General features: G+C 47.5%; 1 protein-coding gene across 1 annotated transcript; it reads left to right on the top strand.

The window, feature by feature from the left end:
* Positions 1 to 11,078: 11,078 nt before the first annotated feature.
* Positions 11,079 to 23,770, top strand: LOC140720179 (E3 ubiquitin-protein ligase TRIM39-like). The gene is made up of 4 exons (XM_073035058.1): positions 11,079 to 11,198; positions 13,452 to 13,474; positions 13,562 to 13,680; positions 23,002 to 23,770. Exons 1-4 carry the CDS (start codon positions 11,091 to 11,093, stop codon positions 23,553 to 23,555), a joined length of 804 nt encoding a protein of 267 aa, XP_072891159.1. The 5' UTR covers positions 11,079 to 11,090; the 3' UTR covers positions 23,556 to 23,770.
* Positions 23,771 to 24,037: the final 267 nt, after the last annotated feature.

The raw sequence follows: 24,037 nt of genomic DNA on the forward strand, positions 1-24,037 counted from the left end.
GGTCTGGAAAAGGGAACCCACTCCCTGTCCCTGTCTAAGAGGTTCCATATATAACCCTGAGGAGTGGCACAAGTCCCCGGACAGGGTCTGGAAAGGGGAAGCCACTCCCTGTCTCTGTCCGATAGGTTCCATATATAACCCTGAGGAGTGGAACAAGTCCCCGGGCAGAGTCTGGAAAGGGGAACCCACTCCCTGTCCCTGTCCGAGAGGTTCCATATATAACCCTGAGGAGTGGCACAAGTCCCCGGGCAGGGTCTGGAAAGGGGAACACACTCCCTGTCCCTGTCTGAGAGGTTCCATATATAACCCTGAGGAGTGGCACAAGTCCCCGGGCCGGGTCTGGAAAGGGGAACCCATTCCCTCTCCCTGTCCGAGAGGTTCCATATATAACCCTGAGGAGTGGCACAAGTCCCCGGGCAGGGTCTGGAATGGGGAACCCACTCCCTGTCCCTGTCCGAGAGGTTCCATATATAACCCTGAGGAGTGGCACAAGTCCCCGGGCAGGGTCTGGAAAGTGGAACCCACTCCCTGTCCCTGTCCGAGAGGTTCTTTATATAACCCTGAGGAGTGGCACAAGTCCCCGGGCAGGGTCTGGAAAAGGGAACCCACTCCCTGTCCCTGTCTGAGAGGTTCCATATTTAACCCTGAGTAGTGGCACGTCCCCGGGCAGGGTCTGGAAAGGGGTACCCACTCCCTGTCCCTGTCCGAGAGGTTCCATATATAACCCTGGGGAATGGCACAAGTCCCCGGACATTGTCTTGAAAGGGGAACCCACTCCCAGTCCCTGTCCGAGAGGTTCCATATATAACCCTGAGGAGTGGCACGTCCCCGGGCAGGGTCTGGAAAGGGGAACCCACTCCCTCTCCCTGTCCGAGAGGTTCCTTATATCACCCTGAGGAGTGCAGGCAAGTCCCCGGGCAGGGTCTGGAAAGGGGAACCCACTCTCTGTCCCTGTCCGAGAGGTTCCATATATAACCCTGAGGAGTGGCACAAGTCCCCGGGCAGGGTCTGGAAAGGGGAACCCACTGCCTGTTCCTGCCCGAGAGGTTCCATATATAACCCTGAGGAGTGGCACAAGTCCCCGGGCAGGGTCTGGAAAGTGGAACCCACTCCCTGTCCCTGTCCGAGAGGTTCCATATATAACCCTGAGGAGTGGCACATGTCCCCGGGCAGGGTCTGGAAAGGGGAACCCACTCCCTGTCCCTGTCCGAGAGGATCCATATATAACCCTGAGGAGTGGCACAAGTCCCCTGGCATTGTCTGGAAAGGGGAACCCACTCCTTGTCCCTGTCCGGGAAGTTCCATATTTAACCCTGAGGAGTGCAGGCCAGTCCCCGGGCAGGGTCTGGAAATGGGAACCCACTCCCTGTCCCTGTCCGAGAGGTTTAATATATAACCCTGAGGAGTGGCACAAGTCCCCGGGCAGGGTCTGGAAAGGGGAACCCACTCCCTGTCCCTGTCCGGGAAGTTCCATATTTAACCCTGAGGAGTGCAGGCAAGTCCCTGGGCAGGGCCCGGAAAGGGGAACCCACTCCCTGTCCCTGTCCGAGAGGTTCCATATATAACCCTGAGGAGTGGCCCAAGTCCCCGGGCAGGGTCCGGAAAGGGGAACCCACTCCCTGTCCCAGTCCGAGAGGTTCCATATATAACCCTGAGGAGTGGCACAAGTCCCCGGGCAGGGTCTGGAAAGGGGAACCCACTCCCTGTCCCTGTCCGAGAGGTTCCATATATAACCCTGAGGAGTGGCACAAGTCCCCGGGCAGGGTCTGGAAAGGGGAACCCACTCCCTGTCCCTGTACGAGAGGTTCCATATATAACACTGAGGAGTGGCACAAGTCCCAGGGCAGGGTCCGGAAAGGGGAACCCACTCCCTGTCCCAGTCCGAGAGGTTCCATATATAACCCTGAGGAGTGGCACAAGTCCCCGGGCAGGGTCTGGAAAGCGGAACCCACTCCCTGTCCCTGTCTGAGAGGTTCCATATATAACCCTGAGGAGTGCAGGCAAATCCCACGGCAGTGTCTGGAAAGGGGAATCCACTCACTGTCCCTGTCCGAGAGGTTCCAGATATAACCATGCGGAGTGGCACAAGTCCCCGGGCATTGTCTGGAAAGGGGAACCCACTCCCTGTCCCTGTCCGGGAAGTTCCATATATAACCCTGAGGAGTGCAGGCAAGTCCCCGGGCAGGGTCCGGAAAGGGGAACCCACTCCCTGTCCCTGTCCGAGAGGTTCCATATATAACCCTGAGGAGTGGCACAAGTCCCCGGGCAGGGCCTGGAAAGGGGAACCCACTCCCTGTCCCTGTCCGAGAGGTTTCATATATAACCCTGAGGAATGGCACAAGTCCCCGGGCAGGGTCTGGAAAGGGGAACCCACTCCCTGTCCCTGTCCGAGAGGTTCCATATATAACCCTGAGGAGTGGCACAAGTCCCCGGGCAGGGTCTGGAAAGTGGAACCCACTCCCTGTCCCTGTCCGAGAGGTTCTTTATATAACCCTGAGGAGTGGCACAAGTCCCCGGGCAGGGTCTGGAAAGGGGAGCCCACTCCCTGTCCCTGTCCGAGAGGTTCCATATATAACCCTGAGTAGTGGCACGTTCCCGGGCAGGGTCTGGAAAGGGGTACCCACTCCCTGTCCCTGTCCGAGAGGTTCCATATATAACCCTGGGGAATGGCACGTCCCCGGGCATTGTCTTGAAAGGGGAACCCACTCCCTGTCCCTGTCCGAGAGTTTCCATATATAACCCTGAGGAGTGGCACAAGTCCCCGGGCAGGGTCTGGAAAGGGGAACCCACTCCCTCTCCCTGTCCGAGAGGTTCCTTATATCACCCTGAGGAGTGCAGGCAAGTCCCCGGGCAGGGTCTGGAAAGGGGAACCCACTCCCTGTCCCTGTCCGAGAGGTTCCATATATAACCCTGAGGAGTGGCACACGTCCCCGGGCAGGGTCTGGAAAGGGGAACCCACTGCCTGTTCCTGCCCGAGAGGTTCCATATATAACCCTGAGGAGTGGCACAAGTCCCCGGGCAGGGTCTGGAAAGTGGAACCCACTCCCTGTCCCTGTCCGAGAGGTTCCATATATAACCCTGAGAAGTGGCACATGTCCCCGGGCAGGGTCTGGAAAGGGGAACCCACTCCTTGTCCCTGTCCGAGAGGTTCCATATATAACCCTGAGGAGTGGCACAAGTCCCCGGGCAGGGTCTGGAAAGGGGAACCCACTCCCTGTCCGTGTCCGAGAGGTTCCATATATAACCCTGAGGAGTGGCACAAGTCCCCGGGCAGGGTCTGGAAAGGGGAACCCAACCCCTGTCCCGGTCCTAGATGTTCCATATATAACCCTGAGGAGTGCAGGCAAGTCCCCGGGCAGGGTCTGGAAAGGGGAACTCACTCCCTTTTTCAATGAATTCACGTAAAGCCCCTGGTCCGGACGGTTATACTGCTGAATGTTTAAAATCCGTTTCTTCCATATTCGCTCCTTGGCTTTGTAAAATTTTTAAAGATGCGTTAACTGTAGGTAAATAACCACAATCCATTTCTCCAATTCTTAAAAAAGATAAAGACCCCACTGAATATGCATCCTATCGGCCAATATCCTTGCTGAATTTGGATTCTAAGATTTTTACCAAAATTCTGGCCACTAGATTAGAAAATATACCGGATCAGACCGGATTTATTAAAAACTGTTATTCATCTTTTAACATTAGAAAATTAATTAATATAATTTATACTTCTTCATCTAAAATACCAGAATGTCATTTCCTTGGATGCTGAAAAAGTGTTCGATAGAGTTGAATGGCTATATTTATATAATACGTTGCAGAATTTTTATATTCGGTGGGTAAGGGACTTATAAGTTATCATTATATGCTGATGATTTGTTACTATACATATCTGAACGTGGGTAAGGGACTTATAAGTTATCATTGTATGCTGATGATTTGTTACTATACATATCTGACCCTGAGAGACCTATTCCTGCTATTTCATCCTTGCTTGCTCAGTTTAGTAGCTTTTCTGGCTACAAACAGAATTTTAATAAGAGTGAATTATTTCCATTAAATATGCAAGTTCCAATTTATAAACACTTACCATTTAAAGTTGTCACAGATCATTTTACTTATTTGGGTATTAAAATTACTAAGAAACATAACGGTTTATTTTAAGTTAATTTTTTACCTTTAATTGAACAAATCAAGCAACTTGTTACCAGGTGGTCCCCATTATCTCTGTCATTGGTTGGTCGAATTAATACTCTCAAGATGATAGTATTACCCAAATTTTTATATTTATTCCAAACATTACCAATTTTTATTCCTAAATTTTTTTTTGATATTATTGACTCCAAAATATCCTCGTATGTGTGGCAGAATAAAAATCCTAGATTAAGTAAAAAATATTTACAGAAGCCTAAGAAGGAAGGTGGTTTTGCTTTGCCAAACCTGAGAGTTTACTATTGGGCAGTTAATATTCAATATTTCATATTTTGGACACAAGAACCGGTCATAGTACCTTGCCCACAATGGGTAAATTTGGAGTGTAATTCTGTACAAGACTTCTCATTGTTTTTATTTTAGGATCTTCGCTTCCTTTTGCTTTATCTAAACCGAATAAACGAATAACTAATCCTATAGTTAAACATACATTCAGAATATGGTTTCAATTTCGTAAATTCTTTGGCTTGAATAATCAAGCCCTATTATATCTAACTTCTTTTTCCAGCCCTCTTTTATGGACCAAGCCCTTGTGTTTTGGAAAACAAAAGGTATAACATGTTTTCATCATCTATTTTTAGATTTATGTCCTTTGAACAGCTATCCAGCCGAAAACTCATTTTTTTAAGATACTTGCAAGTTAGAAATTTCTTGAATGTTAGTATTTTCTGAAATTATGTCCAATGGACATTACAGAAAAAATACTATCTTTGAATCCTTGTCAGAAGGGTTAAGTAGCCATCATTTATCATATGATCATGAAAATACAGCCAGGAGTATCAGAAATAATTAAGAAGGAATGGGAAAAAGAACTTCACTGTCTTATACCCGCAGAGCAGTGGGAGAAATTTTTACAATTAGTCAATTCTTCTTCTATTTGTGCTAAACATGCCTAATACAATTTAAGGTTGTTCATAGGGCTCACATGTCCAAGGATAAACTCGCTCGATTTTATTCTTATGTTAATCCAACCAGTGACAGATGTCATTCTGAAGTCGCTTCATTGACCCACATGTTCTGGTCTTGCCCCTGTTTGCAAAATTATTGGAAAGATATTTTTGGTATTATTTCAACAGTTCTGAATATCAAATTGCAACCGCATCCTATTACTGCAATTTTCGGTTTACCAATGGTGGATAATAGTCGTTTATGCCCCCTCAGCCCGGCGAATGATTGCATTTGTTACATTAATTGCCAGAAGATCTATCCTATTGAATTAGAAAGAAATTTATCCTCCAACTATATTTCAGTGGTTTTCTCAAACTATTTCTTGTTCGAGTTTAGCAAAAATTACAAGTGTTGTTTTTGACCCTTCAGTTAAATATGAAGAAACTTGGAGACCATTTATTCAACATTTTCAAATGAGCTAAACGGACTTTTCCTAATCCTTACTTTTATTCTCCATAATTATTTGGATGGAGGTGCGGAGTTATTGACGCTACTGTGTATAATTAATATAATGCAATGGCCCATGTCGGTTAGGATTTTTTCCTTTTTTTTTGGGGCGGAGGATTTCTTATTTTCTCCATTTTTTGTAACCACTATGAGTTTGGGAGGATATTATCATCTATTTGTATTTGTACCTTAACCTATTAATTATGTACTCTCAAGCTCTTTGTATTCATGTTTCATTTGTGTTTGTTTAAAATCAAGAAAAAGATTTAAAAAGAAAGGACTATTCTGAGGAAAGGGTGAAATAGGCGCAACGGGCCGAGTGGCCAGGCATGCTCCTGTTACTTATTTTCTAAAGCACGAGTTTACCTTTGCGCCTTGTTCTCCCTTGGTTTTCAGCCATTCGGATTGCACGGGAGCGGTGAGAGCTCCAGAGATCCATCGGCAGCCGCTGCGGGGCAGCTCCCGTCTCCCAGCAGGAAGGGATGGGTCTGGGAGACAACTCCAGACAACTGGCCCCGATCCTCGGCGGGGAAAGGCCGGGCGCCCTCCGTGTAGCTGAAACATCTCACGGATTCTCCGCCGGTCTCTTCAGCTCTGCCTTCGAAAGGATTCACGACCTGCCGGTGGTGCAGCCGAAACCCGAGGCGCAGCTCATGGTCTCTGGCCTCACTCGGTCCCGGTTCCAAACTCCGGCCCGGCCGGGCGCTCAGCGTCGCGCCCACTGTCACCCCTCAGCCAATGAGAGCAACCTTCTCCCAGCAGTGGTCGCTGATTGGCTGTGAGTGTGTGAGGACGGGCTGCTGCTGGGAGCTGGAGATGTCAGTCACAGTTTGTTCTCAGAATTAAAGCAAGTTTCCCGAAACTCAAATTGCAAAATAAATTTTATTATCAGAGTCCGGATAAGTCACCACATACAACCCCGAGAAGCATTTTCCTGCGGACATACATAGAAAAAGTATAGAATAGTAACCATAACAGAAGCAGGCAGTGAAAGATCAGCCAGAGTGCTGAAGGCAACAAACTGTGCAAATGCAAATATGGAGAAACAGCGATAAACAGAATAAATAACAAGAGCATGAAATAACCGCAGCGGCTGCTGATGGATCTCCGGAGCTCTCACCGCTCCCCTGTGCAATCCGACAGGCTGAAGGCCAGGGGAGAACAAGGCACAAAGCTCAACTCGTGATTTTGAAAATAAGGAACAGGAGCAGGTGTTGCCATTCGGCCCGTTGTGCTGTTCTGCCCCTCACTCAGAACATGGCTGATCTTTGACCTCAGCACCACTTTCCTGCAACGTTCCCAATATCGCCGAGCCCCTAAATATGTCTGTTTAATTTAGAAAACCTGTGGAGAAAACTCCAAATGTTCACCGCACAGTGTTGGGGAAATTTCTCCTCATCTCAGTCCTGCTGAGGTGATCTCGGATTTTGAGTCTGTGATCCCTGGTTCCACTGCCCAGCCAGGAGAAACATCATTCCTGCCCCTACCCTGTAAATACCCTGTGAGACTGTGTCTGTCTCAGTCAGGAAGCTTCTCCATGTGAACCTTGTGCTAATGAAATTGGTGACAGTTCTTTCAGACCAGCAGCTTTGACCACAAGAACACCAGGCAGTGGTCAGCACGGAATGTCCTGCAGTTACTGCAGGAGAAGGACTGGATGGACACAGTGGAGTGGTTCCCTGAGCAGACAGTCCAGACCATCTGGCAGAATGCCTCATCACCAGATCTCACCAACAGGCAGCAAGACCTCACCTGTCTGGTGGCGAGAGTGCCCCTCCCGGTCTGATCCTTGCTGCATGCCCGGAGATCACTCCCACAGCGCGCTGCCCCGAGATTACTGCAGTGGAGACGAGAGGGCCCCTCCCAGTCTGATCCTTGCTGCATGCCCGGAGATCACTCCCACAGCGCGCTGCCCCGAGATTACTGCAGTGTAGACGAGACGGTTACTCACCTCTTTGCGGACTGTGGGCTGGCGAAGATCTGTGGAGAAAGATGCAAGGGCCTGTGCCACAGCAGCTGCGTGACAGAAGGCTCACTGATCCTCGGGCTGTTCCCAGGACGCGCAGGAAAACGGACAGCGAATGCTGCTGGAAGATCATCAACTCGGGGAAAGACGCTCGAAACTTGTTGGCCTGCCATCACACCGAGATGTCCGGAGAGCAGGAGTTCCCAACCTGGGGTCCACGGTTACTGGTATTGGTCCTTGGCATAAAAAAAAAAGTTTGCGAAGCCCAGTCGTACAGGAATGCTCCGACTGGCATATTCCAGACTACAGGGACACCATTGGAACTACAGGAATCCTCTACACTGGACAGGGAGTGGCCGGGTTGGCTGAGGAAGCCTCACAGTTATTGTAGTAGTGAACAACCCCAGGGGGGACACATAGCTTCTCCTTTCAGCGCAGGACTTCAATCGTCTTCCAGGGGAACGTCCTTCCGACCGCAGGGATGAGGCCTTTGGAGATTCAGCTGACGTTTTTGTCGCACTGGGTTTTTACGAGATGGGGTTGCTGGCCATATGGCCAACCCTCCTCCGCTCGTAGCCGGGCTTAGACAGTCCATGGCCGCGTTTTCTTATCTGTTGCCCGTTTAATGTGTTGTTGATCCCACACTAAACATAGAAAGGGCCAGAAATTCCACTGAGCACATCCAGCAAAACCATGTTGATTCCCTGAGCAAACACGAGGAAATCTGCAGATGCTGGAAATTCAAACAACACACACAAAATTCTGGTGGAACACAGCAGGCCAGGCAGCATCTATAGGGAGAAGCGCTGTCGATGTTTCAGGCCGAGCCCCTTCATCAGGACTAACTGAAGGGAGAGATAGTAAGAGATTTGAAAGTAGTGGGTGGAGGGGAAATGCGAAATGATAGGAGAAGACCGGAGGGGGTGGGATGAAGCTAAGAGCTGGAAAGGTGATTGGCAAAAGGGATACAGAGCTGGAGAAGGGAAAGGATCATGGGACGGGAGGCCCAGGGAGAAAAAAAGGGGGAGGGGATCACCAGAGGGAGATGGAGAATCGGCAGTGATGGGGAGAGAGAGATTAAAAAAAAAACAAACAACTAAATATGTCAGGGATGGGGTAAGAAGGGGAGGAGGGGCATTAACGAAAGTGAGAGAAGTCAATGTTCATGTCATCAGGTTGGTGGCTACCCAGGTGTTGTTCCTCCAACCTGACAGCTTCATCTTGACAGTCGAGGAGTCCATGGATGGACATATCAGAATGGGAATGGGACGTGGAATTAAAATGTGTGGCCATTGGGAGATCCTGCTTTCTCTGGCGTAGAGAGCGTAGGTGTTCAGCGAAACGGTCTCTCAGTCTGCGTCGGGTCTCACCAATATATTAAAGGCCACAACGGGAGCACCGGATGCAGTATACCACACCAGCTGTCCTGATGAAGGGGCTCGGCCCGAACCGTCGACAGTGCTTCTTCCTACAGATGCTGCCTGGCCTGCTGTGTTCCACCAGCATTGTGTCTGTGTTGTTTGATTTCCCGAGTCTGCAGCGCGCGTAGTGGACAATCGCGGTACTGCAGGGGATCAGCAGCTCCCGGAACGCTAAATCAGGAAGTGCTGGGAGTTAACATGGCTACGAAAGGAGAGACCGAGAGTTTGAGCGAGGAGGTAATTTGTCCCGTCTGCCTGGATTTCTTCACCGATCCGGTTATACTGGAGTGCGGACACAACTTCTGTCGCTCTTGCATCACACGGTGTTGGGAAAGGGAGGAGAGAAACTCCTGCCCGGAATGTAGGGAGGAGTTTGCTGACCGCACCCTCAGGGTAAATCGGGCCTTAGCAAATCTGGCTGAAAAATTTCGAAATCTAAACCTGAATCCGAAAGGGAAGGAAAGTAAACGTCACTGCGAGGAACATGAGGAAGAACTGAAGCTGTTTTGTGGAACGGACAAGACACTGATCTGTGTGATCTGTGCCGCTGCGCAGGAACACAGAGAGCATCGATTTGTGCTGATTAAAGAAGCTGTTAAAAACTATAAGGTAAAAACTAACGTTAATTTAACGCTTAACACATTTCCTTTGCCCTACATACCGTCACACGAGCCTCTATAACTAACAGATCACTCTCTGCAACTTCCGCCATCTCCAACGGGATTCTAGCATCTCCGTCCCACAGCCCACCTCCGCACCCCGCAACTCTCCGCTCTCTATATGAATCGCACTCTACGTACTGTATCGCCCTGATCAACTCGCTCCTCCCCACTGATCTCCCTCCTGGCACTGACACCTGCAAGCGGGACCTCACTCCTAACCTCCTCCCTCGGCACCATTCAGGGCCGCAAACAGCCCAGTTCCTCCCGTTTCCTCCATGGTCGATTGTCCTCTCGTATCCTTCTTTTCCAGCTCTTTACCTCTTCCACCTGTCCCCTCTCAGCTTCTCACTTCATCACCTGATGCACCATCAATAACTCTCGGAGACAGGAGGCGAACGATAGGCTTCTATTAGCAGCGAAGACAACGACACGGCATCCTGGAGACTGAGGGAGGAGCAGTGCCTCCAATCACCTTTATACAGGGGTCTGTGGGAGGAGCCACAGGAGCAGTCAGTAGAGGGTCGTGTCCAGACAGGTATACATAGTTTACCACATCACCCTCTCCCACGATCCCCCTCACGTTGTCCCACCCGTCACCTGTCAGCTGGTTCTCATCCCCAAGCTTTTCATTCTGGCTTCTGTCCCATTCCTTCCCAGTCCTAATTAAGGGTCTCATCCCGGAACACCGACTGTTTATTTCCCCTGAATAGATGCTGCCTGACTCACTGAGTTCCTCTGGCATTTTGTGTGATAATCGGGTTTGATCACCTGTTTCTTTTGATGCATCTTTGTTTCTATTTCCTTCGCTCTCTAACTTCCAGGATCAGCTAAAATCTTCCTTAGACTCTCTCACAAAACAGAAATCAGACTTCCAGGAAAAGGAGCAGCAACAGAAAGAGAAGATTTCCGGAGTTCGGGTGAGGCTTCCTGAGTGGAATTTCTGATATTACTGTCGAGTTTTGCTCCATTTAATGCAGAATAGCAGAGTATCGCAGCTCCAGTGACCTGGGTTTGATCCTGACCTCTGTTGCTGTCTGTGTGGAGTTTGCATGCTCCCCCTGTGATTCCGACACATCCCAAGGACATGCCGGATGAATGGCTAATTACCGTTAACCCTGTGAAGGTGGAAAGGGTGTGTGTGAATCAGATGGGAGTTTATGGGTCAATAAGTGAGAATAGGTTTCAGGAAATCGTGAGGGAATGGTGTTGACGGAAATGCTCTCAGAAGTAGCATTGACTCCAATAGACCGAACTTAACGACAAAAGGAAACAGAGCACAGCAGTGCAGTATATTAAACTTCACCTTTCCTTCGACAGGAACAGTCACACAGCCTTCAGTCCCACGTCACATCCCAGTTTGCTGAACTGCGCCAGATTATCACTGAGAAAGAGCAGAGCTTACTCATGGATCTCAGGGAAGAAGAGAAGAGGATTCTCAACCCAATGGAGAAAAATCTTCTAGCTCTTCAAGAGAATATAAGGATTATTCAGGAGGACATCACTAAGTTAAAGGAACAGATGGATCAAAAAGACAGTGTGATATTTCTCAAGGTGAGGGATTCTATTTCAATTTTTTTCTGACAAAGGGCACTAAATGAACAGTGGTATATTTGAAATAAACACAGCACAGCGGCCTATTCTAACAAATCAATTGCCACTGCTGGCGACCTCACACAAGTTGTTATACTTGCATGATGCGCCCTCCAATCACTCCAATAATAATATTTCAAAATGTCCAAGATACGCTTTCAGTCCTTCATTAGCAAAATACAATCTTGAAGCGATGAAACTTCAGGGTAATTCATTGTAAAGTAAGCTGCAACACAGCGGTCAAGAACAGAATGACATCCGCCCGTCCCCAGATCAAAACTGCCCAGAACAAAGTACAGATACGTAACTTTTTCCCTTCGCTTTTACCATGCCTGCACTCACGTGACGAGTTACCATAATAAACACGTAACACAGAATACAATGCAGACAGAAAACAGACGTGCTGCTCCTACACAGCATTTACAAATGGCAGTAAACTGTTTCTCACCAGACAACTGATGCAAATATTCAGGGTTGTTGTTGTCCCATAATAATAAGATTATTAAGGGATTGGACACGCTGGAGGCAGGAAGCATATTCCCGCTGATGGGTGAGTCCTGAACTAGAGGCCACAGTTTAAGAATAAGGGGTAGGCCATTTAGAACAGTAATGCGGAAAAACGTTTTCACCCAGAGAGTAGTGGATATGTGGAATGCTCTGCCCCAGAAGGCAGTGGAGGCCAAGTCTCTGGATGCTTTCAAGAGAGAGTTAGATAGAGCTCTTATAGATAGCAGGGTCAAGGGATATGGGGAGAGGGCAGGATCGGGGTACAGATTGTGTATGATCTGCCATGATCACAGTGAATGGCGGTGCTGGCTAGAAGGGGCGAATGGCCTACTCCTGCACGTCTTAATAAGCTGGTAAGGAAGGCGGGCTCTGTCGTGGGCAAAGTACTGGAGAGTTTAACATCGGTAGCTGAGCGAAGGGCGCTGAGTAGGCTACGGTCAATTATGGATAACTCTGAACATCCTCTACATAGCACCATCCAGAGACAGAGAAGCAGTTTCAGCGACAGGTTACTATCGATGCAATGCTCCTCAGAAAGGATGAAGAGGTCAGTACTCCCCAATGCCATTAGGCTTTACAATTCTACCGCCAGGACTTAAGAACTTTTTAAAAGCTATTATTAATGCTTTTTGAGATAGTGATTTAAATGCATATCATATTTTTTTACTGAGTTAAGTATTGTATGTAATTAGTTTTGCTACAACAAGTGTATGGGACATTGGAAAAAAGTTGAATTTCCCCATGGGGATGAATAAAGTATCTATCTATCTATCTACCTATCTATCTATTGTCTATTGTCCCAAAACTGGACTTCCACAACTTTTGTACATCTCAGGACAGAATGCAGATTTCTCTGAAATTATTTGCCCTGATCATAACACAGAGCTGCTGACTGTGTTCTTAATTCTACATTAAATATTCTCTAAAACTCTCATTAACTCCCATTTCCAGTCACAGGCTGTGAGTGTGTCTGGTGCGGTGGGTGTGAGGGTCTCTTTGTCAATCAGTGAGAACAAAGAATTTGACCCACACATCAGACTTATCTTCAGTATCCGCTTTCCATCAGATTAGGGAAACTATTATTGTCTCTTTACTTTTACAGATAACATTCAAATGAACGTTCAATCGTTCAAAACATAACCAGGCCATTCGGCCCATTTTCTCCTCTCAATTTCCCTGCTTCACAATCCTACTGCCACCCACTCACCTCAACCAGCAACAGAGCCCCGAAATCTCTGGTCCCTCACGTGTTTATCCAGTCTCCCCATTACATTCAATCTCTGCTGTTCCATTTCAGCCACTCCTGTGGCAGCGAGTTCCACATACTCTTCACTAAATTTCTTGTGGAATTTGTTAAAATCCATCTGGAATTACATCACCTCACATCTCCCCATAAATAGAGGTACTTCCTCCACCCGCACACAATCCCATACATCAGTGATCTTAAATTCCTCCATCCTATCAGCCTGACGTCATATCCAGATGATAACGCACAGCCTGTCCTGTCTTCCCTGTAAGATTCATCGTCTCAGTAGTGGTCTGACATTCAGAAACATTCCCTGTAATTTACCCCATGGTTCTGTATTGTCCGTGTGTGTGAGTGACTGCGGGAGTGGGAATTTTCAACACCTTGTAATGATTTGGATGAAATTCAGGATGTGGACAGTAAGTCCAAGTCTAATCGGATTTGTGTTTTATTTATTTCAGGAGGAAGCTCGTCGGAACAGAAGGTAGGACATGCTCTTCACTGAAACCCTGAATGGATTTGTAAAATAGTTCAGAATAGCAATTTATAACCAGCAGTTTAATATTTACAGGATTAATAATGATGTCCAGGAATTGTCAGTGACAGATGAGACCCTATCGGTTGAAAAATTCGATCACCCCTATTTGTTGAAAACAGTGCTGAGAAAAACGCTTGATGCTATTAATCGAGGTAAAACTTACAAAGAATCATTTCTCCTTGTTTATGTAGCTCAATTTTGTTCCAATTTGAGGCAAAGATTGTCTGTAATACTGGGCTGAGGGGAACTGAAGTTTATTTCACATCAACCCCACCGACTGGGAGGCATCACTGTCACATGGTCAGCTGGAGATGTCAGACCCCTGAACACACCAGCACAGGGTCACAATACAACCAATACACGGGACTGGCAGATGAACCACTGTGACCTGATCCCAGGCAAATGCACTAACACACCAGGACATGAGTTTGGATCTACCAGAGGAACTGGGAATTTAATACATATGTTAATATTGTAGGGAATAAAAGCAGGTATCAGTGTGGTGACCAGGATTGTCAGGAAAATACACAAGCCCTTCATGTACCCTGTGAGTGCAGACTCTGATTGACGCAGGTCTTCCCCCTTCCGGATCAGCATGTCTCACTGTTGTTAAAGGCAGAAGAGGGGAGTGGTCGTGATCGGGGACTGAATCGCCAGGGGAACAGACGGGAGAATAGGTTGATGTGAACGGGACACCCGAATGGTATGTTGCCTCCTGGGTGCCAGGGTCAGGGATGCCTCGAATCGTGTCCGCAGCATTTTAGAGAGGGAGGGAAAAGAGCCAGATATTTTGGTAAATTTGTGACAATGACATTGGAAGTAAAAGCAAAGGGGTCCTGAAAACAGAATTTGGAGAGCTTGGTAGAAAGCTCAGAAGCAGCACCCCCAGGGTTGTAATTTCTGGATTGCTGCCTGTGCCACGTGCTGGTGAGGGTAGACACAGGATAATTTAACAGATAAACATGGCTGAGAAGATGGTGCTGGGGCCAGGGATTCAGGTTCTTGGATCATTGGGATCTGTTCTGGTGGAGGAATGACCTGCTCAAAAGGGATGGGTCGCATCTTGACCTGAGGGAGAACAATATTCTCACAGAGAGGTTTGATAGAGCTGTTGGGGAGGGTCTGAACTAATTTGGTGGGGGGGGTGGGGATTGGAAGTGGAGTGAAGGGATAGGACTGATGATAAAAATGCAAAGATAGCGTGCAGTCAGACTGTCAGATAGGGCGGACAGATGCGAGGAGAACATTGCAGCCAGCAGGGTAAGTATCAGTGCATTAGGGATGCAGAATTAAAAAGGGGAGCAGATACAGTACACAAAGTGTTATATCTCAATGCATGGAGTATGAGAAATAAGGTGGATGATCTTGTTGCTCGATTACAAATTGTCAGGTATGATGTTGTGGCCATCACGGAAAAGTGGCTGAAGGATGGTTGTAGTTGGGAGCTGAATGTCCAAGGTTACAGAATGTATCGGCGGTATAGGAAGGTCGGGTGAGGGGGTGACGCGGCTCTGTAGGTAAATCAGCAGCAAGATGTGACATAGGATTGGAAGATGTTGAATCTTGTGGGTTGAGGTAAGGAACTGCAAAAGTAAAAATGACACTGACACCAGTCATATACAGGCCTCCGAACAGTCAGTGGGTTGAGGCCCACAGATTACAACTGGAAATAGAAAAGGCTGATGAAAAGGACAATGTTATGATAATCATGGGAGATTTCAACATGTTGGTCAATTGGGAAAATCAGGTTGGTAAAGGATCTCAAGAGAGTGAGTTTGTTGAATGCAATGTGATGGCTTTCTAGAGCAGTTAGTCGTTGAGCCTACTCGGGGAACAGCTCTACTGGATTGGGTGTTATGTATTGAACCAGAGGTGAGTAGTTAAAAGAAACCTTAGGAGGCAGTGCTCACAACGTGACTGAGTTCAACTTGAAATTTGATAAGGAGAAAGTAAAGTCTTGACGTTGTAGTATTTCAGAGGAGTAAAAGAAATTACAGTGGTCTGAGAGAGGAGTTGGCCAAAGCAAATTGGAAGGAGATGCTGGCAGGGATGAGAGCAGAGCAGAAATGGCGTCAGTTTCTGGGAATATGAGGAAGGTAAAGGATAGATGTATTCCAAAAATAAATAAATACTCAAATGGCAAAATAGTAAAACCATGGCTGGCAAGGGAAGTCAAGTTCATGTAAAGGCAAAAGAGAGGGGATACAACAAAACAAAAATTAGTAGGAAGACAGAGGATTGGGAAGCTTTTAAATATCTACAGAGAGGAACTGAAAGAATGATTGGAAGGGAAGAAATAAACAAGAAATTGATTTGAATTGAATTGACTTTATAACTTACATCCTTCATATACATGAGGATTAAAAATCTTTATGTTACGTCTCCGTCTAAATGTGCAATGTGCAATTTATAGTAATTTATGATGAATAATATGTACAACAGGCCGGTCAATATAACATAGAAATACAGTTGTGTCCACAGGAGTTAATCAGTCTGATGGCCTGGTTGAAGAAGCTGTCCCGGAGCCTGGTGCTCCTGGCTTTTAATCTGTGGTACTGTATCCCGGATGGTAGCAACTGGTATAGTTCGTGGTTGGGGTAACTCTGATCCTTCAGGCCTTTTTACACACCTGTCTTTGTAAAACAAGTTAGCAAACAATATCAAATTGTTTTTCAAGTATTGTAAAAAAATAAAAAAGAGATGAGAGTGGATATAGGACCGCTAGAAAATGAGGCCGGATATATAATAACGCGGGATAAAGAGATGGCAGATAAACCACATATTTTGCATCAGTCTTCACCATGGAAGAAACTAGCACTGTGCCCGGTGTTGAAGAGTGTGAGGGAAGAGAAGTGAGTGCAGTTACTGTTACAAAGGAGAAGGTGGAGGACACTAGCACTGTGCCCGGTGTTGAAGAGTGCGAGGGAAGAGAAGTGAGTGCAGTTACTGTTACAAAGGAGAAGGTGGAGGACACTCGCACTGTGCCCGGTGTTGAAGAGTGTGAGGGAAGAGAAGTGAGTGCAGTTACTGTTACAAGGGAGAAGGTGTTCAAAAAGCTGAAAGACCGAAAGGTACATAAGTCACCTGGACCACATGAACTGCACCCTAGTGTTCTGAAAGAGGTTGCAGTAGACATTGTGGAGGCATTTCAAATGATCTTTCAAAAATCACTGGACCCTGGCATGGTGCCAGAGGACTGGAAAATGGCAAATGTCACTTAGCTCTTTAAGTAAGGAGGAAGGCAACAGAAAGGAAATTATAGACCAGTTAGCATCACTTCTGTGGTTGGGAAGAAATTGGAGTCAAGGGGTTTAGATAGCATTCAATTCAAGAGCAGGGATGTGATGCTGAGGCTTTATAAGGCAGTGGTGAAGCCTCACCTTGAGTATTGTGAACAGTTTTGGGCTCCTCATTTAAGAATAGATGTGCTGGTATTGCAGAAGGTTCATTTCATAAGGATGATTCCAGGAATGAAAGGGTTATACGAGGAACGTTTGGTAGCTCTGTGTCTGTACTCGCAGGAATTTAGAAAGATGAGGGGCGATCTCATTGAAACCTTTCGAATGTTGAAAGTCCTAGACAGAGTAGATGTGGAAAGGATGTTTCCCATGGTGGTGGAGTTTAGGACAAGAGGGCACAGCCTCAAGATAGAGGGGGGTCTATTTAAAACAGATGCGAAGAAATTTGAGCCAGCAGCTAGTGAATTTGTGGAACTTGTTGGGTGTATTTAAGGCAGAACTTGATAGGTTCTAGATTGGACACAGCATAAAAGGTTATGGGGAGAAGACCAGGGAGTGGGGCTGAGGAGGGAAAAAAAGGATCAGCCATGATTGAATGGCGGAGCAGACTTGATAGGCAAATGGCCTAATTCTGCTCCTATGTCTTATGGTTATCAGACCACTGCATTGAAGCATTGTGAGAATGAGCTCGGACACACCAACAAGCATTGACATGGGTCAAGATTTCATCTCGGGAGAACCAAACACAGCATAACCGGCCTGGCAAAGCTCCCTCACACATATACACAGGAAGGATTGGCAGATTGTAGTCAGAGCCTCAGCAATGTACGTTGTTATTTCCCTCAGTAACCTGGAAAGCAATCTCTTCAGAGAAAGTCATTTATTCATTTAAACAACTCAATCACATGTGACACATTGTCAACACACACCAGACATGTGATGGCACACTGTAACATACAAATTCTTCAACATGCAGACTCTCCTTCAATGTGTATACACACCACACGGATATTTACCACAATCAACACACACACACACACACACACACACACACACACACACACACACACACACACACACACACACACACACACACACACAGATATACTATCAGAGTGTGACACACGGCCACTGAAATAGGGACAAATTCCCATTTAGGATTGAAATCTGCCGTCCTTACCCAGTCTGTCCGTTCTGTGTCACTGAGCTGCCCTCTGACGTGACGTCACATCAACACTTCACAGACAGACTCCAGGGTGAGATTCCTCAGGAGGATGATCTGGGAGGGTTTGACGGATGTGGAACTCACGGCCCACTTCATCAATCTGCAAGACTAAGATGTCTAATTGAGCATGGCCCATTTGTGTGTGTTTGCCCCCCCATCCCTCTAACCATTTCCCATCTGTGTACCTGCCCAAATTTATTTTAAAATATTTTATTTTTACCTGTTTCTACCTTTTCTGAGGGCAAATTCAATTTACCAAACTCCCTCTCTATGAGAATGTTACCTGATAGACCACTCAGAAAAATTTCCCATCTCACTTTCAATCTGAGGCCTCTGGTTCTGTACTCCCATTTCTTGGAAAAAGAAACATTATTTAAGTTCCTTACGAATTATTTACCTCGATAAGGGGTCATACCTGAACATCCTACACTACAGCTGAATAGCCCAAGCTTATCCACTCTCTGCTTTTAACCCAAGCCCCCAGTCCAGATAACATCCTCCTGAAGCCTCCCGCCCAGTGTAATGACATCCTCCCCATATTCGGGAACCGGAAATGCAGAGAAAACTCCAAGTGTGGTCTATCCTCGACATCAAAGGCCTTGCTGAATTTCATGTGGACAGTGTGGAATAGGCTGATGAATACACGACTGAAGGTGTTTTTTAGATTGGGACAAGAAGGGCGGCGTGGGAACTAAATTCTGAAGGAAGGCAGTTTTTAAAAAAAAACTTCGCATACAAGAACGGCGAGACTGCGCAGGACAGCGCGGAGAGTTTAAAAAGATGACCAGCCTATACAGCGGGAAGCGGAGTGGGTGGCAGCAGAGTGTAGGGCTTTGGCTCAACGGGTTTAGGTGGTAACGGGAAGAGGCGAGAGCGAGGCACCGACTCTTTTTCTCCCCTTGGCAAAACGGCCCGGACGGACGGGGGAGCAGCAGGGCACATTAGCTAATGGTTTAAAAAGTTTGTGTGTTTGGTGAAGTAAGTGGGTGAGTAGACCTATCTTTCTTTGTTTCATTCCTGTAGAATTAGTTAGCATGTCTGCAGGGTTAGTGCTTTGTTCAGGGTGTCAGATGTGGGAATCCTGGGAGACCTCCAGCCTCCCTGATGGTCACATCTGCATCAGGTGAACCGAGATTCAGCTCCTCGGAGACCGTGTTAGGGATCTGGAGCTGCAGCTTGATGACCTACTGCTTATTAGAGAAAATGAAGAGGTGATAGACAGAAGCTACAGGCTACGGGGGTCAGAAAACTGGGTGACTGTCAGGAGAGGGAAGGGAAATGCCCGGATAGTGGAGAACACCCCTGTGGCTGCCCCCCTCAGCAACAAGTATATCGTTTTGGATGCTGTTGAGGGGGATGACCTGACAGGGGATGGCCACAGTGACCGGGTCTCTGGCACTGAGCCTGGCGCTGTTGTGCAGGAGGGAAGGAGGGAGAAGAGGAATGCGGTAGTCATAGGGGATTCCATAGTCACGGGAACAGACAGGAGTTTCTGTGAGCCTGGTAGAGATACCCGCATGGTGTGCTGCCTCCCATGTGCCAGGGTACGGGATGTCTCAGATCGGATCCAGAATATTCTGAAGGGAGAGGGCGAGCAGCCAGCTGTCTTGGTACATGTTGGTACCAATGACACAGAGAGGAAAAGGGAGGAGGTCCTGAAGAGAGATTTCCGGGAGTTAGGAATGAAGCTGAGAAGCAGGACCTCCAGGGTAGTAATTTCACGATTGCTACCTGTGCCATGTGCTAGCGAGGGCAAGAATAGTAGGATCAGGCAGATGAATGCGTGGCTGAGAGACTGGTGCAGGGGGCAGGGCTTCAGATTCTTGGATCATTGGAAACTCTTCTGAGGGAAGTATTACCTGTTCAAAAAGGACGGGTTAAACCTGAACCATAGCGGGAATGTTTAATAGAGCTGTTAGGGAGGGTTTAAACTAATTTGGCAGGGGGATGGGAAACCGGAATGATAGAGTGGAGGAGAGGGAAAACAGAAATAAATCTAAGATAGTGAGCAGTAAAGATGTCAGGAAGGACAGGCAGGTGATGGGCCAAATTTGCAGACACTGGGATGAGTTGCAGTGCAATCAAATCAAAAAGTATCAAATACTGGATTTAAGGTGTTATACTTAAATACACACAGCATAAGGAATAAGGTGGGTGATCTTGTTTGGCAGGTATAATTTTGTGGCCATCACTGAGACGTGGCTAAAGGATGCATGTCTCTGAGAGCTGAACGTCCAAGGGTACACGGTGTATCGGAAGGATAGGCAGGTAGGCAGAGGGGGTGGCGTGGCTTTATTGGTAAGAAATGATATTAAATCATTAGAAAGAGATAATATAGGATCGGAAGGTGCAGAATCTTTCTGGGTTGAGCTAAGAAATAGCAGGGGTAAAAGGACCCTGACGGCAGTTATCTACAGGCCTCCTAACAGCTGCAGTGAGGTGGACTACAAATTACAACAGGAAATAGAAAAGGCTTGCCAGAAGGTCAGTGTGATGATAACTGTGGGGGATTTTAACATGCGAGTGGATTGGGAAAATCAGGTTGACACTGGATCTCAAGAGAGAGAATTTGTAGAATGTCTACGAGATGGCTTTTCACAACAGCTTGTTGTTGAGCCCACTAGGGAATCAGAGGTACTGGATTGGGTATTGTGTAATGACCCAGAGGTGATTAGAGAGATTGTGGTGAAGGAACCTTTAGGAGGCAGTGATCGTAACATGATTGAGTTCACTGTGAAATTTGAGAAAGAGAAGCCGAAATCCGATGTGTCGGTATTTCAGTGGAGTAAAGGAAATTACAGTGGGATGAGAGAGGAACTGGCCAAATTTGACTGGAAAGGGACACTAGTGGGAGGACAGCAGAGCAGCAGTGGCTGGAGTTTATGCGAGAAGTGAGGAATGTGCAAGACAGATATATTCCAAAAAAGAAGAAATTTTCGAATGGAAAAAGAGAAGTCAAAGCCAAAGAAAAAGCAAAGGAGAGGGCATTCAAGGAAGCAAAAACTAGTGGGAAGACAGGATTGGGAAGTTTTTAAAAGCTTACAAAAGGAAACTAAGAAGGCCATTAAGAGGGAAAATATGAACTATGAAAGGAAGCTAGCAAATAATATCGAAGAAGATTCTAAAAGCTTTTTCAAGTATATAAAGAGTAAAAAGCAGGTCAGAGTGGAGAAAGGACCGATAGAAAATGATGCTGGAGAAATTGTAATGGGAGATAAGGAGATGGCTGAGGAACTGAACGAGTATTTTCATCAGCCCTCACTGAGGAAGATATCAGCAGTAAACCGGACACTCAAGGGTGTCAGGGAAGAGAAGTGTGCGCAGTCACAATTATGACAGAGAAAGTACTCAGGAAGCTGAATAGTCTAAGAGTAGATAAATCTCCAGGACCAGATGGAATGCACCCTTGTGTTTTGAAGGAAGTAGCTGTGGAGATCGCGGAGGCATTAGCAATGATCTTCAAAAGTCAATAGATTCTAGCACAGGTCCGGAGGAGTGGAAGATTGCAAATGCCACTCTGGTATTTAAGAAGGGTGCAAGGAAGCAAAATCTAAATTATAGAACTGTTTGCCTGAGAAGTGGTTGGGAAGTTTCTGGAGTCAATTGTCAAGGATGAGGTTACGGAGTACCTGGAGGCATATGACAAGATAGGCCAAACTCAGCATGGTTTCCTTAAAGGAAAATCCTGCCTGACAAACCCATTGAAATTTTTTGAGGAAATTATAAGTAGGCTAGACAAGGGAAATGCAGTGGATGTTGTGTATTTGGATTTTCAGAAGGCCTTTGACAAGGTGCCACACATGAGGCCGCTACACAAGATAAGAGCCCATGGAATTACGGGAAATTTACATATGTGGATAGTGGATAGAGCGTTGGCTGATTGGCAGGAAACAGAGAGTGGGAATAAAGGGATCCCATTCTGGTTGTCTGCCGGTTACCAGTGGTGTTCCACAGGGGTCCGTGTTGGGGCCGCTTCTTTTTACGTTGTATATCAACGATTTGGATTATGGAATAGATGGCTTTGTGGCTAAGTTTGCTGATGATACAAAGATAGGTGGAGGGGACGGTAGTGCTGAGGAAACAGAGAGTCTGCAGAGAGACTTAGATAGATTGGGAGAATGGTCAAAGAAGTGGCAAATGAAATACAATGTTAAAAAGTGTATGGTCATGCACGTTGGTAGAAGAAATAAATGGGCAGACAATTATTTAAATGGTGAGAGAACTCAAAGTTCTGAGATGCAATGGGACTTGGGAGTGCTCGTGCAGGATACCCTTAAGGTAACCTCCAGGTTGAGTCGGTGGTGAAGAAGGCGAATGCAATGTTGGCATTCATTTCTAGAGGAATAGAGTATAGGAGCAGGGATGTGATGTTGAGACTGTATAAGGAACTGGTAAGACCTCAATTGGAGTACTGTGTGCAGTTTTGGGCTCCTTATTTCAGAAAGGATGTTGTGACATTGGAGAGGGTTCAGAGAAGATTGACTAGAATGATTCCGGGAATGAGAGGGTTAACATGTGAGGAACATTAGACCGCTCTTGGATTGTACTCCGTGGAGTTTAGAAGAATGAAGGGGAACCTCACAGAAACATTTCGAATGTCCAGCGTCCACTTTCCACCCGATGCGCCTGAGGTCCAACGGCCTTTCCCTGATGCCTCCCCCCGATCCCCGGGGCCGCGCTGTCCGTGTCTCCCCCCCGATCCCCGGGGCCCCGCTGCCCGAGTCTCCCCCCGATCCCCGAGGCCGCGCTGTCCGAGTCTCCCCCCGATCCCCGGGGCCGCGCTGCCAGTCTCCCCCGATCCCCGGGGCCGCGCTCTGCCCGAGTCTCCCCCCGATCCCCTGGGCCGCGCTGCCCGAGTCTTGCCCCAGGTCCCCGGGTCTGCGCTGCCCGAGTCTCCCCCCGATCCCCGGGGCCGCGCTGTCCGAGTCTCCCCCCGATCTCCGGGGCCGCGCTGCCCGAGTCTCCCCCCGATCCCCGGGGACTCTCTAATTCTCTGCTTCTCCCCCCAGTCTCTATCACCCTGGATGTGGAAACGGCGCATCCGCTGCTCGACGTGTCTGGGGATCGGAAGAGTGTGAGACGGACCGGGACCCGGAGGAATCTCCCTGACACAGGGAAGAGATTCACACACTGGGCTTGTGTGCTGGGATCGGAGGGATTCAAATCGGGGAGACATTACTGGGAGGTGGAGGTGACGGGGAATCGGTTCTGGTTTCTGGGAGTCGCCGCAGAGTCTGTGGAGAGGAAGAGACGGGTCAGTCTGAGTCCGGAGACCGGATTCTGGGTCATCAGGCGGTATTATGATGTGTTACATCGGGATTATGACGTGTCCCGTGATTCCACCTCCCCAGAGTCCCGTCTCGCTGCCGGTCCCATCCCCGGGAGGGTGGGAGTATATCTCAGTTACGAGTCCGGGACAGTTTCATTTTACAACGCGGAGACCAACTTCCATCTCCACACCTTCACTGGGAATAAATTAACGGGAAAACTTTATCCTTTCTTCATGACCTGGGATGGAAACCAGTGGCTGAGAATCTGCTCCGGTTCCGCTCCGGGTCTGTAAACGGGTCGGGTCCCGGGACCGGCGTCAGGAGTAAAGTCCCTGTAAATATAAATGTGCGGAGAGTGCAGCTAAATACGTGGCTAAGGAGATGGTGCAGGAGGGAGGGCTTCATGTTTCTGGACAATTGGGCTTTGTTCCCGGGAAGGTGGGGCCTGTTCCGACGGGACGGTGTGCCCCCTGAACTGGAGAGGGACTAACATTCTTGCGGGTAGATTTGCTAGTGCTGCGCCGGGGGGGGGGGGGGGGGAAGATTTGCAGAGGGAGGGGAACCAGAGTGTTAGAGCAGATAGTGAGGTGGAGGAGGATAAAGGTCATGCGAGGACTGCATGTATAGACAGAAATCAAAGGTTTGCACATTAGGTTGTAAATTAATTTTCAGAGCTTTAGGAATTGTAGAAAATAAAGATTTCCAAAAAGATTTTGATGAAGAACATGACCAGAACATATGTGAAAAAGTGGCTACTTCAGTTTTACACCTATCG

This window comes from Hemitrygon akajei, unplaced genomic scaffold, assembly GCF_048418815.1.
Source record: "Hemitrygon akajei unplaced genomic scaffold, sHemAka1.3 Scf000037, whole genome shotgun sequence".
Taxonomy (NCBI): Eukaryota; Metazoa; Chordata; class Chondrichthyes; order Myliobatiformes; family Dasyatidae; genus Hemitrygon; species Hemitrygon akajei.

Bases quoted from the DNA above. Each gene is read 5' to 3' on its own strand.
- LOC140720179 (XM_073035058.1), top strand. From the start codon at position 11,091: ATGGAGAAAAATCTTCTAGCTCTTCAAGAGAATATAAGGATTATTCAG. The intron at 13,475-13,561 runs GTAGGACATGCT...TAATATTTACAG, and splicing joins GAAGCTCGTCGGAACAGAAG to GATTAATAATGATGTCCAGG. The intron at 13,681-23,001 runs GTAAAACTTACA...TTCTCCCCCCAG, and splicing joins GCTTGATGCTATTAATCGAG to TCTCTATCACCCTGGATGTG.